General features: G+C 38.9%; 1 protein-coding gene across 2 annotated transcripts; it reads left to right on the forward strand.

The window, feature by feature from the left end:
- Nucleotides 1–435: 435 nt before the first annotated feature.
- atp2a1l (ATPase sarcoplasmic/endoplasmic reticulum Ca2+ transporting 1, like) lies at nucleotides 436–16,305 on the forward strand. Of its 2 annotated transcripts, XM_067429335.1 has the most exons (24): nucleotides 436–726; nucleotides 1,821–1,838; nucleotides 1,952–2,034; nucleotides 3,552–3,656; nucleotides 3,764–3,902; nucleotides 4,481–4,561; nucleotides 4,936–5,021; nucleotides 5,346–5,643; nucleotides 5,865–6,031; nucleotides 7,945–8,033; nucleotides 8,137–8,239; nucleotides 8,322–8,453; nucleotides 8,548–8,664; nucleotides 8,885–9,103; nucleotides 9,301–9,412; nucleotides 9,523–9,746; nucleotides 9,840–10,060; nucleotides 12,096–12,298; nucleotides 12,387–12,472; nucleotides 12,564–12,697; nucleotides 14,459–14,576; nucleotides 14,662–14,779; nucleotides 15,102–15,144; nucleotides 15,981–16,305. In XM_067429335.1, the coding sequence occupies exons 1-23, from the start codon at nucleotides 609–611 to the stop codon at nucleotides 15,104–15,106; spliced, it is 2,976 nt and encodes a 991-aa protein (XP_067285436.1). In that variant the 5' UTR covers nucleotides 436–608; the 3' UTR covers nucleotides 15,107–15,144; nucleotides 15,981–16,305. The 2 variants fall into 2 exon arrangements, with proteins under 2 accessions (XP_067285436.1, XP_067285435.1); XM_067429334.1 differs by lacking the exon at nucleotides 15,102–15,144.
- The last annotated feature ends 4,450 nt before the right edge of the window (nucleotides 16,306–20,755 follow it).

Below are 20,755 nucleotides of genomic sequence, written 5' to 3' on the forward strand. Positions count from 1 at the left end.
TTCATGCCAAACTAATGTGTGGTCAGTGTGAGACTCTCTTATTTAAGCCTCCCATGTAACCACACTCCTCTAATGCTTGTACAAAATTAACCCTCCAGCACTCCTCTAACTCCCCCCTCCTATCAGAGGCCATTTGGCCCATCACTCATTCTAACTCTCTCACCTTCTCCACTCTCACTATTCCACTGACCATGCATGTTCCAAAAACAGCTTTTCATTTCAGTGCTACCCCCTACGTATGCTCTCCCCTCATGCTACTTGCCCACCAAATAACCCCCCCCACATCTTCAAGTCTGAGACGCCGAAGACGTTCAACCCCTAGACTATAACTCAGTCCTGCCAAGCCATACGCAAGTGACTGGAATTTCGGGGTGTGGCGATGGGCAACTTTGACCAATAGAGCAGCTGGCAGCAGTATAAAACTCTGCACATGTGTGAATTTATTCGCTCTTTCTGTCAGTCCATCACTCCTGTAAGGAGGGGGTCCAAGTAACGGGGGGCAGATTTTGTAGTACAGAGAGCGAAAAGAGCAATAAAGACTAAAAGGAACGGACAGACCTGTTTAACTAAGCTTTCACCACTCCTAAAGATCCTTCACCCCTGGCAGGATGGAGGACGCATACGCCAAGACCACGGCTGAATGTCTGGCCTACTTTTCGGTTAATGAGACCACCGGTCTTAGCCCTGAACAGTTCAAGAAGAGCCTGGATAAGTACGGCTTCAATGGTGAGATTAATGATATGACTTAAAGATGCATGTAGGGATTAATAGAAAGACAACCAAACACTCTAAATGATGCAACATTTCTTTTTAGGAAGGCATACAGATAGACAGATAGTACAGTAGAGCTTTTGAGTTAAACTTTTAAATAGTATAGCCAAAATAGTTTATACTTTTGCACAGATCTTAGACAATTTTGATAATGGATGGTTTAGTATATTCTGAAATGTTCAGAGTCTTCCGTGACATTTCAAGGAACATCAGTAGGTTGTAGCACAGAAGCTGGGACTGAAAATAGACATTGGCAGAGAAGGAGAAGGGAAGAAAGACAGGTGATGGCACAACGGCCTTGCTTGGATATTTGAGAGGTCTTATTAGATTAGCAATATTTCAAGCAGATGGGGGTAGGGAATTCTTAGGCTCTGGCTGAAGTTGGCCTGAGTTATTAGATACGATTTAAAAACCATGGCCACTTGTACTGAGAGGACTTAGCATGCACAAGCACTTTGTAAAATTCAAATATAACGATTCCATGTGTTGGAAAACGCCCCTTGTTAGAAAACAGGTTTCACATTACTGTTCAGGGTGTATGTTCATTTAGTAGTATTATTCATTATTATTATTAATATCAGTTATTGTTTGCATTTTTATATTCATTATTAAATGTTTATATTGATTTTAAAAGTGTATATGTTTATTATTTCAACACTGAACTATTTATGATATGTGTTCTCAAATATATTAAATTATAATATAATATGAATATTGAAGCTGGGACTGAATGCAAGCATTGCTTTCAAAAATGTCCATTTCATGTCCAATAGTTGTTCCTGTGTGAGATACACCATACTAACACTTCCTGTCAGTCGTCTGCATAATTATTGAAATGCCTCAAGTTCCTTTTTTATAGGATTCATATGAAATCAATTAGAAATGGTTATGCCATAATAGCTCCTCTGGGATACAGTAAAATATTGGCCAGTTTAATGTTGTTGTGCCGTCTTGTTTTTTTGGTCAATTATTTACTCTCTCTCTCTCTCTCTCTCTCTCTCTCTCTCTCTCTCTCTCTCTCTCTCTCTCTCTCTCTCTCTCTCTCACAGAGCTGCCAGCTGAGGAGGGTATGTACAAACATATTGCTAATAAATAAACAACATGAGAAATATTAACAAGTCATGAATAAAATCTCAAAATCTACTAAGTAATGATTGAACTAAAATCTTATTCCTTTTAGGAAAATCCATATGGGAGCTGATCGTTGAGCAGTTTGAAGACTTGTTGGTCAGGATTCTGCTGCTTGCTGCCTGCATCTCTTTCGTGAGTTACTTAAAAGTGTAAATCAGCAACCACAGAGAAATATCCATGTTCCATGTTTAAGATGTTAAAAACATACCTAAATATTAATATCTCACCAACAAAAGTATATATATTTTGGACCTAAAATATATCGAACATATAGAGAACATGACAATAAAGACAGAAAAAAAAATAGTTCAAGTCGAGACGCAACAAAGACATTAATTCGTTTGTTGTCATAGTGATGGTTGTCAACCAACACTTTCCAAGTGATATAATCAGATCTGTCAGCATATAGATACAGCATGTCACACACTTTTAAACATACCCTTTAAACTTGAGTGGTGTGTCGTGTAAACAGCTGTTGTAACATGGTGTTGGTTGCCTTACTGAACTTAACGCTGTAACATACACCACGGCCTCGTATGGTCATTTATTAAGATACACATGCTAATTTGCCATTTTATTTAGAGTTAAGGTTATGTGCAAAGGTCTAGTACTGTTAACAGTATAGCATCAGCCTGAAGATATGATGGCAGCATTACATATTGCAATGTAGCATCAAACAGTTTCCTATATAGTTGATTGATATTGTGTCAGGAAGCCATACGAGTGGTGTTACTTATCCCATAGTTTTCTAAGCAGGAAAGACTCTGTAAGATGGATGTTTGGAAGGTTCTGCGGGTATTAGGGTTAAAGGTGAAGATGGGGGGTATTAATGTCCAACCCCCGCCACACTGCGCCTCAACCAGCTGTTCGAATGACCCTAGAAGGAAAATATTGAGGTGCTCACAAGACGTGTGAAAGGGCGGCAGGGTTTATTTTAAGCAGGACTCAAGTTGAAAACTGAAACTCTATCCTTTAAAAAGGTCAAAGGAGATGCATGAGAGAAAGTAAAGGGAGAGAGAATATAACTGTAGGCCCGTTGTGCAACAATATTGTGAAATAATGTTCTGATGTGTTTTATTGTATGCATGCATTGCACAAGAATAGAAATTAGGCAACCAACAGCATCATGATGTAAGAATAGTATTTCTCATGTCCATAGGTAAAATGTAGTGTTGGCCCAGTGAGAATTTAAGCCGCTGATCAATAAATCAAGAGTTTATACAGGCAGATATAGGTACTTGTAAAAAGTACATATTAATTTAATAATTGCAGAGAAATTGTACTACACTTTGACTCCAGATATACTCCCGATCTTTCGTCCCATAAAAAACCTATTGAGTATGATGACACAATACTTTGCAAAACATTAAAGTACAAGCACATCAAGTACATTCTAAAAATATTTTATGGAAGTTATTTCAGTATACCCTATTGATGATATATGAACCATATATTTTTTAAATATCATTCATGTATTTATTACATATATTTCTTCCGAGATATTTACCATGAATTTTCTGAGGATACCACCAAGTTGCAAAGTCTTAGCATGATCTGCTGTAAAAGTGGAAATATTCTCCCTGAATGGAAATCAAAAGCAATATGTATCTTGTGCTGGTCTGTAAAGTCTGTAATTTTGTGTTTTTTAGGTCCTGGCCTGGTTTGAGGAGGGTGAAGAGACTGTTACTGCCTTTGTTGAGCCTTTCGTCATTTTGCTCATTCTCATCGCCAATGCCATCGTTGGTGTCTGGCAGGTAATGCACTTTTTAATTTTGATTATTGATTATTGATTTTTAAATGTGAATGCTTAACTCATAGGCATCTGCATGCAAAACAAGCAAATGTCTTGTCTGTCATACAGGAGCGTAATGCTGAGAGCGCCATTGAGGCTCTGAAGGAGTATGAACCTGAGATTGGCAAGGTCTACCGCTCTGACAGAAAGAGCGTCCAGAGGATCAAGGCCAGGGAGATTGTCCCCGGTGACATTGTGGAGGTGTCTGGTAAGACCTGAGGATGTCATTTAGTCTTTAGTTTGGAATATACTTTGCACAGTTTGCATATTTTCTGCATGTAGAGAAACCCCTGATCAATCATTATCTGGTTTCCAGTTTCTCTATTACACCAAATGGATTTGAAATGATTGTTTGGAGTGTTGAGGTTTATGTCGAAGGGATACACCCAGGCCAGATGAAATTGATGCGCCCTATTGAAACACACTACAGAAACCTGCAAGGCTAGTTTGACTGACATAAGCAATAAGACGTGACATATTATAAGGCTACATACTGTGTAGTAAAGAATTACTCACAGCATTACATTTATAGCTTGAGGTAGCATGTCTAGGTCATTATGATAGAGTAGTTCTCCATAAATGTGGCATTGCTGCCACTGGCACAGAGGGCACATACACTATAATCTTTGTAGTCCTATATATTAAAATCATATATATTTAGTCGTTTCATGCTTTCTGTAGGTCTGATTTTTGCTTCAGACTCAAGGCTTCAGGCTTCATTTATGCACTGGTTATGAATCACCGTTATCATTCCATACTGAAAACTCTCTGTTTCCTCTTCCCTAGTCGGTGATAAGGTTCCTGCTGACATCAGGATCACTGCTATCCGATCCACCACCCTTCGCGTTGACCAGTCCATCCTTACTGGTTAGTGCTTTTAGCAGTGTATATCTATGGATTTTGAAAAAAACGCACTCAGGGCCAGATTTTGGAGCCTTGGGTGAGATCATGAAATTTGGCCCACTAGTGTTAAAATTGTAAGATCATTAAAACTATATAACCTCTAAAACATTACACCTTTTTAATAAAAAATCATTTGTCAGACAGCTGTACTTTTGAAGCAGTCCCTATATTTTCCAAAGTCTCGAGAACTCAATTTTCCAATGTATTTGAGTAACACAAATATTCATCATTAGAAGATGATCCCCATAATTATGTAGCATTTTTTTGGGATGTAGATGGTCATTTTAGTTTTCTTTATTATTGTATTTGTATGTAAATGTGGTTATATTTTTGCACAGGTGAGTCTGTCAGTGTGATCAAGCACACCGATGTTGTCCCCGACCTTAGAGCCGTCAATCAAGACAAAAAGAACATGCTTTTCTCTGTGAGTTTTCATCCATACATTCCTCCCACAATATACAGATTAGTTTTCTACCTCTCCAATTAGCTATATCCCTCCATACATACAAGGTTCTGGAACAAAGTTCCTTTCAGATAATGATAACCCTAACCCAACCTGGTGACCATGAGTTTGCCCAGTAGAGAGTGTGTTTTTGAAGGGCTAAGCAGATAAGAACATTGTTCATTCCTCAACACCAGCCTAATTTTAATATCTTGATGGTAAAGAGCAATATTGATCCAGGAACACAACGTTTATCTAGGAAAAATACTTTGTTGGTAAATCACTGGTTTCCTCTCCCACCTATAGGGCACAAACATTGCTGCTGGCAAGGCTATTGGTGTTGCTGTCGCTACTGGTGTATCTACTGAGATTGGTAAAATCCGTGACCAGATGGCTGCCACAGAGCAGGAAAAGACCCCCCTGCAGGCGAAACTGGATGAGTTTGGTGAGCAACTCTCTAAGGTTATCACTCTGATCTGCATCGCTGTCTGGATGATCAACATTGGTCACTTCAATGACCCCGTCCATGGTGGATCCTGGATCCGTGGTGCTGTCTACTACTTCAAGATCGCTGTTGCTCTGGCTGTGGCTGCCATCCCTGAGGGTGAGCATGATAACACATGCACCACATATCTCAAAGTTTATTTTCACCTACGTTTTATTATGTAATACCGCAAAACACATTATGCCCGCAAGAGGGCTAAAACCTTGTCCTTTCGTCTATACTTTAGTTTACAAGATGCATAATTACCATCTAAATCTATCAAGATTATCAATATTATTGACAGATATTAATCCATCCATACACTTATTTCCTCTCGTCAGGTTTGCCTGCTGTCATCACTACCTGCCTGGCTCTTGGTACCAGACGTATGGCCAAGAAAAATGCCATTGTCCGTTCACTGCCCTCTGTGGAGACCCTGGGCTGTACCTCTGTCATCTGCTCTGACAAGACTGGCACCCTGACCACCAATCAGATGTGTGTGACCAAAGTAGGTGCCGCATGGATCCACTAAGAAATAATGAAGCTAATACAGATATACTGTTATCTTAAAGGTGAAGTGTGTAACTTTTCCAGGGTTGAAAAATGAACTCATAACAATTTAAAGGTAGGGTAGGCAATTTCAGAGTGGCTAGCAATAGCGAGCTAGCTTTGAAAGCATAAGACCCAACCCTCCCTTTAGTATGCTGTCCAAAGCCCCGCCTCCTCTAAAACACATAAACATGCACACACAGTTATAGCAGACTCTACAAAGTGTCACAGCGTTAAACTACCACACGTATCAAAGTTCATAACATTACAATAATAATGAACATAAACAACTTAGAGCACTGACCTGTACTACATGACTGCTGCAGTTTCATTTCGCTGTTTTTAGTTTTGCTATTGAAACTGAGACTGAAATTGAGGATGTGAACAGCTCCCAGTAGAATGTCACGGGTTGCCATCTCTTAACTTATGGTAGTATGGTAGCCAGTCAAGTGCTGGTCCTGAGCTGGAGTTAGTTTCTTAGGACCCACACTTGAACATCTTAAACCAGCTAAAGACCAGTATAAACCAGTTCAAACCAGCTGCCATGCTTCAAAACATACCTAACCAGCATATGCTGTTTTTTTCAACAGGGTATGCTGTAATGTTTACTAAAAATGGCTGTAAATACCTGTATAGTGAAGCTGTTGTGTTATGCCACTTGGTGGCGACGCTGTTTTCAATGGCGCTATACAGCAATCTGTTATGCCATATTAAGTGCGCTAAAACGTTGTTTATTGTTTGAATTTCATATGAAAGGTGCACTATGTTGTATTTTTGCAGTAACATATCCAAAAACCACTAGGCTAGTGTTATATATTTTGTTCAGTTGAGTTATTCCAATATCCTAAATGTTTCCAACTATTTGTAAATTGTGAGAAAATTGCTATTTTAACCAAGTAGCCGTGACATCTGAGGGAGTCGCCTGTCAATTGCGTCATATCTGCGTTACCCTCTGTTTCTGTTTATTCTACAGAAGCGGTTTACTCTTAGCAGTGTAAACAAGTGTCACAGCAGCCACTGAGCGAATGCACAAAGTAACATCATGACATAATTTCAAACACACTCAAACATATCTGATATGATAAACAGAGCTACGTTACCTCCTACTCATGACCGCGACTGTGTCCCTTCATAATAAAAGTCCTATTGCTCGCGAGTCATGTGTTTGCGTAACAATTGCACCAGTCGCCTTGCTCAGCTTCCTCAACACTCAGTCCTGCTCTGCTTCATACTACAGTAATGTTAATAACCACATCCATAAACATGATTTCTGCCCGAGTCCTATCACGATTATTTTCCACCGGCTGTGAGGTGAAAACCACATGTCCCAAGATTCTCCGCTCAAACTTGGCGTCATCGAACTATGGGTGCGTCCCAATCAGCTCCCTAGTTCAGTTGTTAGGGCACTGACCAGGGAGTCAGCCCATTGACTTATGTCCTGATCAGTGCCCTGACTAGTGAACTAGGGAGCTGATTGAGACGTAGGGTATGCCTTTGTTTTGAATAGGCGCCCTCTAGCGGATGGAAATATTACATTTTTTGAATACAAAATTTGAAAGCTGATAATTTTTTTCATATCAAAAGTTGGATTGCCAATTTGGCCAAATGCTTGAGAGTTGCAACCATGTAGGCAACCCTGTAACATGTGTTAAGAGTTTGTGGAAGGTATTACAATATTTTGAACAATGGCAGCTTGGAAAAGCAAGTAGGTGTGTTTGGAAGCACATTATATCGGGGTGCTGCAATTGGAGCAAAAATTACACACTTTACCTTTGGACATAAAGTAGCCTATACGTCTTTACATGTATACATTTATATTAATATGTACATATTATTACATTCAGACTAAGATGAAATTGTGTGTCATTACAGATGTTCATCGTTGATAGAATTGAGGGTGATCACGTTGATCTTAACTGCTTTGATATCTCTGGCTCTAAGTACACTCCCGAGGGTGAGGTGTAAGTACACAATTAAACACTTCTCTTAAAATGCTCCTTTTCATTATCAGGCTATCAACCATTTAAGACCATAAATGTAATCTGAGTGGCATCTTTTTCTCAGCACAAAGGGTGGTGCTCGTGTTGACTGCAGTCAGATTGACGGTTTAGTTGAGTTGGCCACCATTTGTGCCCTGTGCAACGATTCCTCCCTTGACTACAATGAGGTGAGAGACACTCTTTCATACTTCTTTTATTTTCTTATCTATTTTAGTCTAAAAAAAACTTGAAACATCCTTTGTGTTACAGTCCAAGAAGATCTTTGAGAAGGTCGGTGAGGCCACTGAAACTGCTTTGTGTTGCTTGGTTGAGAAGATGAATGTTTTCAAGTCCAACGTCAACAACATGTCCAAGATTGAGAGAGCAAATGCTTGCTGTAGTGTAAGTAGAGGTCTATCTTCCTAAAACATCAGTGATGTAGCCTGGAGCTGATTGTTATGTAACTCAAATGTGTTTCCATTTTCATCTTGCGTAGGTTGTTAAGCAGCTAATGAAGAAGAACTTTACTCTGGAGTTCTCCCGTGACAGGAAATCCATGTCTGTGTACTGTACCCCAACCAAGGGTGATGCAGGCAGCAAAATGTTTGTGAAGGTATGCTATTTCACCATCATGTCTCTCACTCAAGAGTTTCATGGTTTCTTGGAAGTTGCAAGACCTTCAATATGATATGGTAGTACCATAGTGCATTGCTACATCAATGTACCACAGTGCCATCAGTTTTTGTTGTTGTTGTTGCTAAAATGGTAAATATTGATGGTGATCTTCCCCCAATAATAGATCCATCTTCTGAATCTTCTTCTTTTTCAAATAGGGTGCACCAGAGGGTGTGATTGACAGGTGTGCCTATGTACGTGTTGGTGCTACTCGTGTACCCCTGTCTGAAAGTGTAAAGGATAAGATCATGGCAACCATCAAGGAATGGGGTACTGGCCGTGACACTCTGCGTTGCCTGGCACTGGCCACCCGGGACACTCCCCTGAAAGTTGAGGAAATGGTCCTTGAGGATTCTACTAAATTTGCTGACTATGAGGTGAACACTTAATCGAGCTAAGAAGGCTGCCAACCCATGCTGGAGGCCAGCCAAAACATTGCATATTGTAAATTAAACTGACTAAACATTGAGATAGAGATAATGCCATGGCGGTCCAGCAAGAATGATACATTAGGGAATATGAAAAGTCTAAACTACATAACGTTTTTGTCTTGTTACTTCCTTGTCTTGTTCAGACTGACTTGACCTTTGTTGGCTGTGTTGGTATGCTGGATCCCCCCCGTAAAGAGGTTACTAGCTCCATTGAACTCTGCAGGGCTGCTGGCATTCGTGTTATCATGATCACCGGTATGCTTTTTATCCATCCTTTCCATCAGGCATTTCTTTCAATATATGTTGCAACAACTGACATGTCCACCAAATAACTAAAAAATCGAATAAAAACTGTAAACCCTCAGGTGACAACAAGGGTACCGCTGTGGCCATCTGCCGTCGTATTGGCATCTTTACTGAGGATGAGGATGTGACCGGCAAGGCTTACACTGGCCGTGAGTTTGACGACCTGCCCCATGCTGAGCAAAGTGAAGCTGTCTGTAGGGCATGCTGCTTTGCACGTGTTGAGCCCGCCCACAAGTCTAAGATTGTTGAGTACCTGCAGAGCTATGATGAGATTACTGCTATGGTGAGACATAAGTGCACTTGCACTTTACAAGCCACAACACTATGTCACATGAAAATGTAAGGTGATACAGTAATGTCATTATCTTTGCTCTAGACTGGTGATGGTGTCAATGATGCCCCTGCCTTGAAGAAGGCAGAAATTGGCATTGCCATGGGCTCTGGCACTGCCGTTGCCAAGTCAGCCTCTGAGATGGTCCTCGCCGATGACAACTTCTCTTCCATTGTGTCTGCTGTTGAGGAAGGCAGAGCTATTTACAACAACATGAAGCAGTTCATCCGTTACCTGATTTCTTCCAATGTTGGAGAGGTCGTCTGGTAAGATTTCATGGCCTTGTTAGATATCATGTCTAACATTCTCGTGTTTTGATCAAACACAGAGTAGGATTTGAGTACTTCGCTAATATACCTGGGTATCATTTGGGGGAATCTGCACACACAGAGGTGGATTTGAGCACTTCTCTAATATACCTGGGTATTATTTGGGGGAATCTGCACACACAGAGGTGGATTTGAGTACTTTGTTACTATAATTGGGTATTATTTTGGGAAATCTTCACACATAGAGGTGGATTTGAGTACTTTGCTACTATAACTGGGTATTATTTTGAGGAATCTGCACACATAGAGGTGGATTTGAGCACTTCGCTAATATACCTGGGTATTATTTGGGGGAATCTGCACACACAGAGGTGGATTTGAGTACTTCGCTAATATACCTGGGTATTATTTGGGGGAATCTGCACACACAGAGGTGGATTTGAGTACTTTGTTACTATAATTGGGTATTATTTTGGGAAATCTTCACACATAGAGGTGGATTTGAGTACTTTGCTACTATACCTGGGTATTATTTTGAGGAATCTGCACACATAGAGGTGGATTTGAATACTTCACTACTATATGGGTATTATTTTGGGGAATCTGCACACACAGAGTAGGATTTGAGTACTTCGCTAATATACCTGAGTATTATTTGGGGGAATCTGCACACACAGAGTAGGATTTAAGTACTTTGCTAATATACCTGGGTATTATTTTGGGATATCTGCTCACCCAGAGGTGGATTTGAGTTCTTTGCTACTATACCTGGGTATTAAATTTGGGAAATCTGCACTCAGAGGTGGATTTGAATACTTCACTACTATATGGGTATTATTTTGGGGAATCTGTTTACTTTGAGATCTGCCTAAAAAGACTTGTACTTAGTTACATTTACATGGTAAAACATTTTATGTAGGCTTAATAGTACAAAGTACGTCATGCAACTTAATCGTTTCTCAATTAAAGAGAAGGGTGAACGAGAGTAATGTGGGTTTTATAATAAACATTGCTGTAGATGGATGACCTTGAGTCAAGTGTGAACACAGTTCCTGATAAGTGTTGATTATTAGTCTAAAACTCACTATATTCAAATGTCAAACTTTTTGACAAATTTCAGCCTTTTTTTACACTGTAATTACATTGTAATTAAGTACTGAGTAATATTAAGTAACTACATTACCTTACTATAGGGTTAGGATTAGAGTTTGGTTTAGGATTAAGTTAGTTGCATGTAATTATCAGTATGTCCTCCAACCAATATGCCTATTTAGATTGTTTGTCACTTGCTTGAAATACGACCCATAGGTGCATTTTCTAAAGTTGTGCACCTATTGATGGCAGGACACTTTAATTTTAAAGCTTTTTTCCCTTGGTGTTCAGTTGGTAAAGCATTGCACTATACAACAACATGTTATCATGCAATCGTGAGTTCCATCCCAGGGAACACGTACTCATAAAGTGTGTAATGTATGCACTATAAATCACTGGGTAGGTTTAGGGATGGGGTGGGTGTAGTTGTAAATTGAAATAAATATTTTTGCTAAATGGAAATATGACAAAAGTCCAGAATTAAATGATTAGTGTTAAAACGAACATGCATTTTTATTGGTAATGACAGTCATACGTCATTTCATGATGTCAGACGTTTTTACGCCAGCTAGAGGGCGCATGACTTTAAAACGTAAATATAGGTCATAATAAGGTGCTTGAAAAACGACCTATAGTCATATTTGTTTGGAGGACAGTTTGGTAATTATGCATAATTTGTAGTTATTACTATTTAACGTGACTATATGTAACATATGTAACAATGACACTGTAGAATAAAGTGTTATCTTCGGTCTCTTTTAAAACACTACAAATTTTTTAACTTTGGAATACTTTTGTTGATTTTTTACTTTCACTCATTTTGGTAGGGTATTTTTAATTCATTTAATTAGTATCTGTACTTTAACTTGAGTACAATTTCTTTGCACGTTTACGCCCCTTCTCACATGTGGCATTCTTCTCGTTTCTTGTATTCCTTTAGTATTTTCCTGACTGCTGCTCTTGGTCTGCCTGAGGCTCTGATCCCAGTCCAACTGCTTTGGGTGAACTTGGTGACTGATGGTCTGCCCGCCACTGCCCTGGGCTTCAACCCCCCTGATCTTGATATCATGGGCAAGCCCCCCCGCTCTCCCAAAGAGCCCCTGATCTCTGGCTGGTTGTTCTTCAGATACATGGCCATTGGTGGTTGGTATCCTTGTTATTTCTGTGGGATATCTGTTTACTCGCATTCTCTGTGTGAATTTCGTTCATCTAATGATTTGACTCTCCTCAGGATATGTGGGTGCTGCCACTGTGGGAGCTGCCGCCCACTGGTTTATGTATGATGAGGGGGGTCCTCATGTCACCTACTACCAGCTGGTGAGCAATATCTCCATCATATCATTATTATTTTAATCAAAGCTTCTTTATCATATATGTTTATGCCAGCTTATTTCTCTTCTTGCTATAGTCTCACTTCATGCAGTGCCACGAAGAGAATGAGGACTTTGTTGGTGTTGATTGTGAGGTGTTTGAGGCTTGTCCACCCATGACCATGGCTCTGTCTGTCCTGGTCACAATTGAGATGTTCAATGCTCTTAACAGGTTACATCTTCACTTCAGTTTATAACAACATGTCTTAAATGAAGTTAGCATTTTTCACATGGATAGATTGTTTGTTTTGTTCCGAAACAAGGACTTAATTTGTTACGATGTTGCATTTTCTTCTTGGTTCGGTTTGATTTCACAAGGCTACATTTCAAAGTGTACCAAAATGTGTTTATGTAAGTCGCATGCGTGTAGAACTGTCCTCTTATTGGTCAAAGTTTCCTTGCCGTCATCCATTAAGATGATTGACAAGTTCGCTCCATGAGCTTATTGTGGCTTTATTTGTAACTGGCTAGGAAGGCAAACAATACGGATGAAGCCGTCATTCCCACTGTTAAATTATAAACTACATTAATTTTAATACTGCTGCAAATTCAAACATGCTCTCTCTGGAGCTCACAGTGCCGTGTAGAGGTTAACTGTTTCAAGACACACTTGAACACTGTCGAACCGCCCCAGAGTTCGTTTGCAATCGGGCCAAGACCACCTTGTTTAAGACGATTGTTTTGGTGCGGATCTGAGCCATGTTCACATATGCCTAAACAAACCAAACCAAGGGAGAAAACGCACAAGGTTCCAAAACAAACGCTCAGGTGTGTGAAAGCACCCTTAGGGCTTCTGAAACTCAATAGCTCTATTTCAAAATCTAGTGGGCTTCCTCGCTGGTCTAATTTCTAGGCAGTATGGTAAACAAAATGTTCCTCATAAATGATTTCTACACAGGAAGCAACTTAACCTATATGTATCACTAAAATAGTTTTGTAATTTTTTTGTTTTGTCTAATACCGTAAATTTTCGGTATTTAATTAAGTATATGTACAGTGTAATTACATTATTACTGAAACTACTGAACTAAATATATTTACCAAATCATTTAATCAGTTAATTTAAGGGCTTTGACACACCAAGCCGACAGTTAGGCCATCTGTGAGTGTGTGTCTGGCTAGGTTTTGTAGCTTATTCCACACATCAGCTCTAGTCCGATTTACGTCAGGGTTCACGTTTGCTTGATGCAGCATGTTGAGTCAGCGTCAGGAGCGTCGGTGAAAGAGATTGCTCTTATTGGAAGTTAAGTTTTAGCAAGTCAATGTATAAGAGAAAAAGCAAAAGTGATGAAAGTGAGCAAAGTCAATTAGGAAGGCTGTACTAATTTTACGTCAGCTAACCTGAGCATTCTAGTTAGTGAATATTTTCATAACGAAGAGCTTCCATGGAATGAAGAAAGTGATCAGAGGCGGACAGTGTTTAAGTACTTTTACTTTCCAAGTAATTTTGTTTTTCAAGTATATGTACTTTATCAGTGTTCTTCTTTGGAAAACTTTTACTTCACAACATTCCAAAACATAATACATAATATAGTATTGTACTGCAATACATTTCATATGGAATATCATTTAATACTTTATTACATTAAAAATGTAGTACTGTGTGGCCCGGCAGTGACCTTTAGTCCTTTTGGTGTGTTCAAGCGCAGCTTTTTGGCCCAGACGTGATGTGACGACACAGTCAGCTTTTGTCACCACTAGTTATTTGATGTTGACTTGGTGTGTCAAAATTTGTCATTTTGCATTAGAAAAATGGAAATTCGATCACAAGTCGAAGGAGGAGATGCATCAGATGAGATGCATGTCACTGCCCAGTGTTAATGGAACCTAAGATGCATTACAATACTGTTAGGTTTTGGAATAGAGCTCATGTTACCCTGACATTGATGGTGGTAATAAGGATTCCTCTCTGTGTTTCTGTCTTTCTCATTAGTTTGTCTGAGAATCAGTCCCTTTTGCGTATGCCCCCATGGAGTAATGGCTGGCTCCTTTCTGCCATGACCCTCTCCATGTCCCTTCACTTCATGATCCTCTCTGTGGACCCCCTGCCTGTACGTCGCTCACATTTATTTCATCTTGTTCTTTATATTTGACTATGTCTCTATACTGGCCACAACATTTCTTTTCCTATTACAGATGATTTTCAAGTTGACTAACTTGGACTTGGAACAGTGGATGGTGGTACTGAAGCTTTCTTTCCCTGTCATCCTCATTGATGAGGTATTGAAGTTCGTTGCCCGCAACTACATTGAAGGTAAGTTCTTAAACAAATGTAAATATGCATGTCTTCTCATAATTATAAAATAACATGCATTTAAGTAAACACATTTTAAATGACAAACTACATTCATACTTATACTCTATTTAAACTTGCCATGTTATACTGTTTATGCTGATATTTTAATTTCTTCTTTAGACTTAATTGTAATTAAAGTTTTCTATTAATTGTTTTCTATTAATCTTGACATGGTTGCACTAAAAAGCTAGTTTTTAATCCCACACTTATTCTTCTATCCTTTACCTATTCTTTCACACTCTTTTCACTTATTTCCCACTAACCTACTATTCATTTCTAGTCTAAACAGTCCCACCTCCCAGTTTTCAAGTAACAGAAGCAAGGTATCCAATACCCCTGTCGGAGCTGTTGTGCTGTACCTGTCTTTATACGTGTTTATCTCTATACTTGCGCATGTTGGGTTTGTTGGTGTTGCTTTGAGAGAGCAAACATGTAGTTTTACATTGGTTTTACAAACCTTTAGTGACAAGGGTTTAATCTAGTTCACAGCTTGCACCAACTTTTGATTGCATTGTCAGCCCAATACAAAAACACCTTATTTCTACTAAGTGAGAAATTATATTTTACATCAAATATACTATAAACTAACTTCCATGATGTTAACTAACTACTTGTTAAATGGCATGTAACTCAGTGGATCTGAAGTGTGCATGCTGCCAACCCTAACATAACCCTAACATCTGATTTACTTAGAGGATATGTTGTTCCAGGACCATTAAGGATGATCCAGGAATGTCCTATTTGGGTAAATCGTGTTCTAAGAACATGTTTGCTTGTGTAATTCATGTTGAACTGAAATATATTATTTGGAGTTTCAAGATACAGTGTTGTGAATGAATAAATTAGTTTATAGTACAATAATATGTATTGTAATGTAAGGGAATGTGGCTGGTGAGCTCCAGTAAAAAGTTTACCGTGATTTGTTTGGGACAAATGTTTTTTAGGCACTTGCTAGTTTGTTTTTGTATTGTTTTCAATGTGACTTTGACGCTTTGTGATATATCGGAATACGGTATATGGTATAGTGATGCATGTATTTTGATACATATCATGTTGTGAGGTAGTGGATGATACCCAGAGGGTTTCACAATGACATTTAGTGCTACTAAATATTTGTTGACCTTCTGTTTATTGAAACTCCTCTTTTTGTGATTCCTAGGTAGCGCGTGAAGTGTAAAGACAAAGATGTGGGAGTGAAAATAACAGAAGATGAAGAAGAGAATGGCAAGAGAATGAATGAGGAAACATGGGAGAAGAGAGTATTTACATCTATTGAGACAGAAGCTCTCATGAGCCCATTCATAGAATGGAGAGCACAAAATGATTGGAAAATATAAGAAAACCACAGAAAAACTAAACAATACTAAGTTTAGGAACAGAGATTAATATATAGGTCAGCCCTTCCAAATTAGTGTTTGAATGATGAATTGTTTTATTCTTAAAATGACTAATAAGTGTATTAAACATTTTTTGTTTGTATACCATTTTATAGTCTTTTATTTCTCTTCATTCAACCTCTATACCAGCACATTTTGTGTTTTAAAGGTGCAGTATGCGATCTCCCAAAATGGTTGTTGAGCACTTACCTTTTTGTTTTCACTTGAACAGATATGCAATTAAATCAAACCAAACCAACCCACCCCTCTCTTCATTGGTCCGCCTCCAAAATTCACGAAAACTTTTCTTGCAGCTCTGAGCTGGTCTTAAACCCTGCGGCACGCTAACAAGGACATTAAACACTGCAAATCTCTAACGTCAGGTGCCACTGCATCTCTTGAGATCAAATAGTTGGCCAAACAATGACGCTCAAAACTGCACTTTCTTCAAATCTCTCTCTCTCTCTCTCTCTCTCTCTCTCTCTCTCTCTCTCTCTCTCTCTCTCTCTCTCTCTCTCTCTCTCCCCTCCACCATCATACACACCTAAGCTGATTGGCTACATGTTTGTTGTGATGCTTGGTTACAACGGTTTTGAAAAATTGCCTACTGCACCTCTAATTCCATTCCTTTATTTACCTCGCTACAGAAACACACATCTGTACAAATTGGTGAAGCATAAAAATAAAAAATAAATTCACTCAACATACAGTGGTGGCCAAAACAAGATTTCATTTCATAATGTTCATGAAACATGCGGACGTTTGCTCTGAACATCAAATATCAGATGAAGTGAGTCATACTGTTTTTTTCTCCACTTTTAACGTTAATAGTTGGTATGTCCACCTTTAGCAGCAATTACAGCAGCACATCTCTCTGGCATAGAGTCAATATATTTGCTCTGAGAACTAATGTCATCCCATGCCTTCTGCAACGGATGCCAAAGGCTTTCCTTTAAATGTACAATAGATCCATCGTTTTCAATGTTCCAGCAGATTCCTTCTGTCACAGGCAGTTTTGGCAATAAAAATGTTTTTGGGTCATTGTCCTGGAAAATAAATCCAGGCCTAAGACGACTCCCAGATGCCAAGTGTTCTAATAATTTTGCCACCTCTGTATTAACCTATTAATTGCGTCCCCTTTTTGAAGCCATAGGTTTGAAAACCCAAAAAATTAGATAGTTTATGAAGCCTTTGGATGGCAAGCATAGTTCTGGTCTCATTTGTGTTGTAAAGTGTTTATAAAACAAATGCTGAAATATTTTTGACACAAAATATGAAACTGGCCTGTAGTCTTGAAACTTAATTTAGTCTGTTCTGCAAAACTGCATTAAACTATCTACAGTAGGCCTACATGTAAGAAGGATTTGGCTAGTTTCTGTTTTCTTGTCTAAACAGCTCCGATCTGGCTGAACTCGACTGGACAGCTTCCCTCATGGTCATTCCACGCAAAAAAAAACATGACCAACTAAAGCGTTTCATTCATACTTTATCAGGAACAAATGTTATCTGTCCCTCTCCCCCATAGTTTTCTTTTTCCCCTCCTCTTTCTCTTTCTCTTTCTGTCTCCCACCTCTTTCCACTTCCCCCAGTGTTAGGATGCATATTCCAGAGCACATACTCAGCTGTGGCCTTAAAGGGTTAGTTCACCCAAAAATTTAAATACTTTCAATACTTACTCACCCTCACGTCATGTGAAATCCTGTAAGGCTTTTGTTTATCCTCTGGAACACAAATGAAGATCTTTTTAATGAAATCTGAGAGCTTTCTGTGTAGGTTGTAGCAGCAAACACACTCTGAGATGATCATGTTAAATTTCTGACACTGTCAGAAGATTATCGCAGGCTATCTTTGGTAGCAAGACCTTGACAACGACCGTCTTTGAACCCCTCTCACTGTACAACGTAGGACCATTTAAGAGCCACAACCACAGAAATAGCCATGAGTGGCCATCTTTCGCCTGGGACAGCCCAAAATCACACAATGTACCAGGCATAAGGATCAATTGGAGGCTGTTTACCAGTTAGCTGAGCCAGAATGTTCAACATTTTAAACAAAAAAAATTCATCTAAACTGTGATAGAAAGTAGTCTTTGATAATATCTAAAATACGGCCATTTAAAAAATATATATACTAGCCCAAAATGCATACTGTTATAAAACAAATGCTAGACCAAAGTCCACTTTTTAGATACAGACACACACATACACTATACTATACGACAGCTATTTGTTTAATTGAGGTTTGAAAGTTGCAGCGGTCCAGCCATTTCTGGCCAGGCCGGTATGCACAAGATGCTGAATAGAATCAGTAGTCCCATGCGATTTCTAGTGCCATCTTTCAAAAGCGAGACCAAGGAAAATTTTGCGCAACATTTCAATTCTCTATGTACTCTATGCTACCCGGAAGAATTGCTTTATTTTCATCAATGTCAATTGAATGGCAAATAGCGAATAAGCTGTTTGGGTGCATTTGTCTAATTAGGGTAAACACTGTCCGAGATAGGGGAAAAAAACCTTTCTGAGATAGGAAGGCAACAATGTGTCTGATATGCCTTCAGCATCAGCATCTGTCAGCTCCACAAGTCCAAGATATGTACTGATTGTGTTTTTTAGTGGTCTTTCAAACAAATACAGAGAAGTAACGAATAACGTACTACTCATATAACTGTAATTAAGTCATTTTTTTAGTATGTTTTTAAATTTGTCATTTTACTTGTGTTTAAAGGTCCAGTGTGTAATGGATGAGGATTTATTTACAGAAGTGCAATATACATAACTTTTCAGCATATATAATGGACGGACAGACTGCACTACAGAGCACTAATCACTCTCTGCTGTCAAAAGACGACCTCATCTTCGTCCTGTGTGGGCCAGCAGCATAGCTTCTCTATGTGCTTCGAGGAGGAGGGCTGAACGGTGGCAGTTGCAATTCGCAACCTTGCCGCTAGATGCCGCTAAAATTAACACAGTGCACCTTTAAGTACAAATTAAGCTAAAGAATCTACTGTTACTTTTAAAATCACAATTCGTTAGTAGGCCTACACCTACAATTTGCATTAATATGCAAACCTTAGACCAGCATTTCGGTAGCCAATAAAGATATCCGATTGCAAATTTCGGACAAATAAAAGCCCTGATATCTGGACCGGAATTTTACTTGTAATTGAATATTATTTCAGCAAATGTAACAGTTATTCATGAGTATTCAAATTTTCAGTACTATTTTCACAACTGCAGATAGCCTATCAGTGCTTTCTTCAAGATACCTGACATTGCTGTCTTGGATTTCATCAAAAGAAGTGTTTTCCGAAGATGAACAAAGGTCTTACGGATTTGGAACGACATGAGGGTGAGTGATAGCCTGATAAGCCAGACCCACATCAAGATGTTTGGTCTGGAAACTCACCATAGACAGGGCTCAACCCGAGGGGCGGGATAAACGGTTGTCTTTCAAACTCCCTCTGCAGGCAATTGGATAGCGCTACAACCAACCAGAGCAACGAAGGTGACGCGGAGCTCGTTGACAGATTAAACTTTCACTGTATCCGGTCGGCAAAACTCCAAACACATCTTCCCTTTTTAAGAATGACGTGCCGTTCTTTGTTCTTTTCTCCGAGAAAAGCTTAACTCCAAGTCTTCCAGAGTCACGGCCAAAGCTGATTCGAAAGACTGCCGTTTGCCAGCTTCTATGTTTACTTGTAGCACGCAAGCGGAACAACTCAGAAGTGTATTGAGAATTGCTAGACGATACTCGCAGCAGATTCGATATGCTGCCGCTAGGGTGCATCTAGATTTCTAGGCTAGGTGAGTAATCAATGACAGAAATTACATTTTTGGGTGAGCTAACCCGTTAAGGACCTCAGACTATGCTATCTAGTTTCATGCCAGAACTTTGTAATTTCATCTTCAGGTCTTAGATATTCAGGTCACTCCACTTGAGAAATACATATTTCAAAATGGCTCCACCCAGCCAAATATAGTTGACCAAACTTAAATGCATCAGTGTACTATTATTTTGAACAAATAACAAAATATTTTCCCCCTATTATTATTATTATTATTATTATTATTATTATTATTATTATTATTATTATTATTATTATGTTACAAAAAATTGACTCCCCATGAAGAAAAAACAGCTTATAGCCTAAATAATATTTTGTTTTTCGAACATGTACAATTTAGCATTCAATAATGCATTATTAAAATCTTGTTAATATAGTTAATGCACTGTCAACTAATATTAGTTGACAATGCAATAACTTGTAGGAGCCATGGTGCAAGTCATGTGACAAGGGGAGTGTCATTCATTACACATACGAAGCCTCTCAGTAGCACATGCTTTTGTTGACCATGCAAACTGTAACAATAAAGCAAGGTGAAATATGCAAGAATTGGCGTGTCACATGTTTTTCCTGCACTCAGCTCCTTAGCGGTTTTGTATTGTTTTTATTGTGCCGCTACAGTTAACAAGATTTTAATAATGCATAGTTAAACGTTGAAATTAACATTAACAAAGATAAATAAATGCTTTATAAATGCAGTTCATTATTAGTTCA

This window comes from Pseudorasbora parva, chromosome 21 (genome assembly GCF_024679245.1).
Source record: "Pseudorasbora parva isolate DD20220531a chromosome 21, ASM2467924v1, whole genome shotgun sequence".
NCBI classification, from domain to species: domain Eukaryota; kingdom Metazoa; phylum Chordata; class Actinopteri; order Cypriniformes; family Gobionidae; genus Pseudorasbora; species Pseudorasbora parva.

Bases quoted from the DNA above. Each gene is read 5' to 3' on its own strand.
- atp2a1l (XM_067429334.1), top strand. From the start codon at position 609: ATGGAGGACGCATACGCCAAGACCACGGCTGAATGTCTGGCCTACTTT. The intron at 8,034-8,136 runs GTAAGTACACAA...TCTTTTTCTCAG, and splicing joins TACACTCCCGAGGGTGAGGT to CACAAAGGGTGGTGCTCGTG. The intron at 9,747-9,839 runs GTGAGACATAAG...TCTTTGCTCTAG, and splicing joins ATGATGAGATTACTGCTATG to ACTGGTGATGGTGTCAATGA.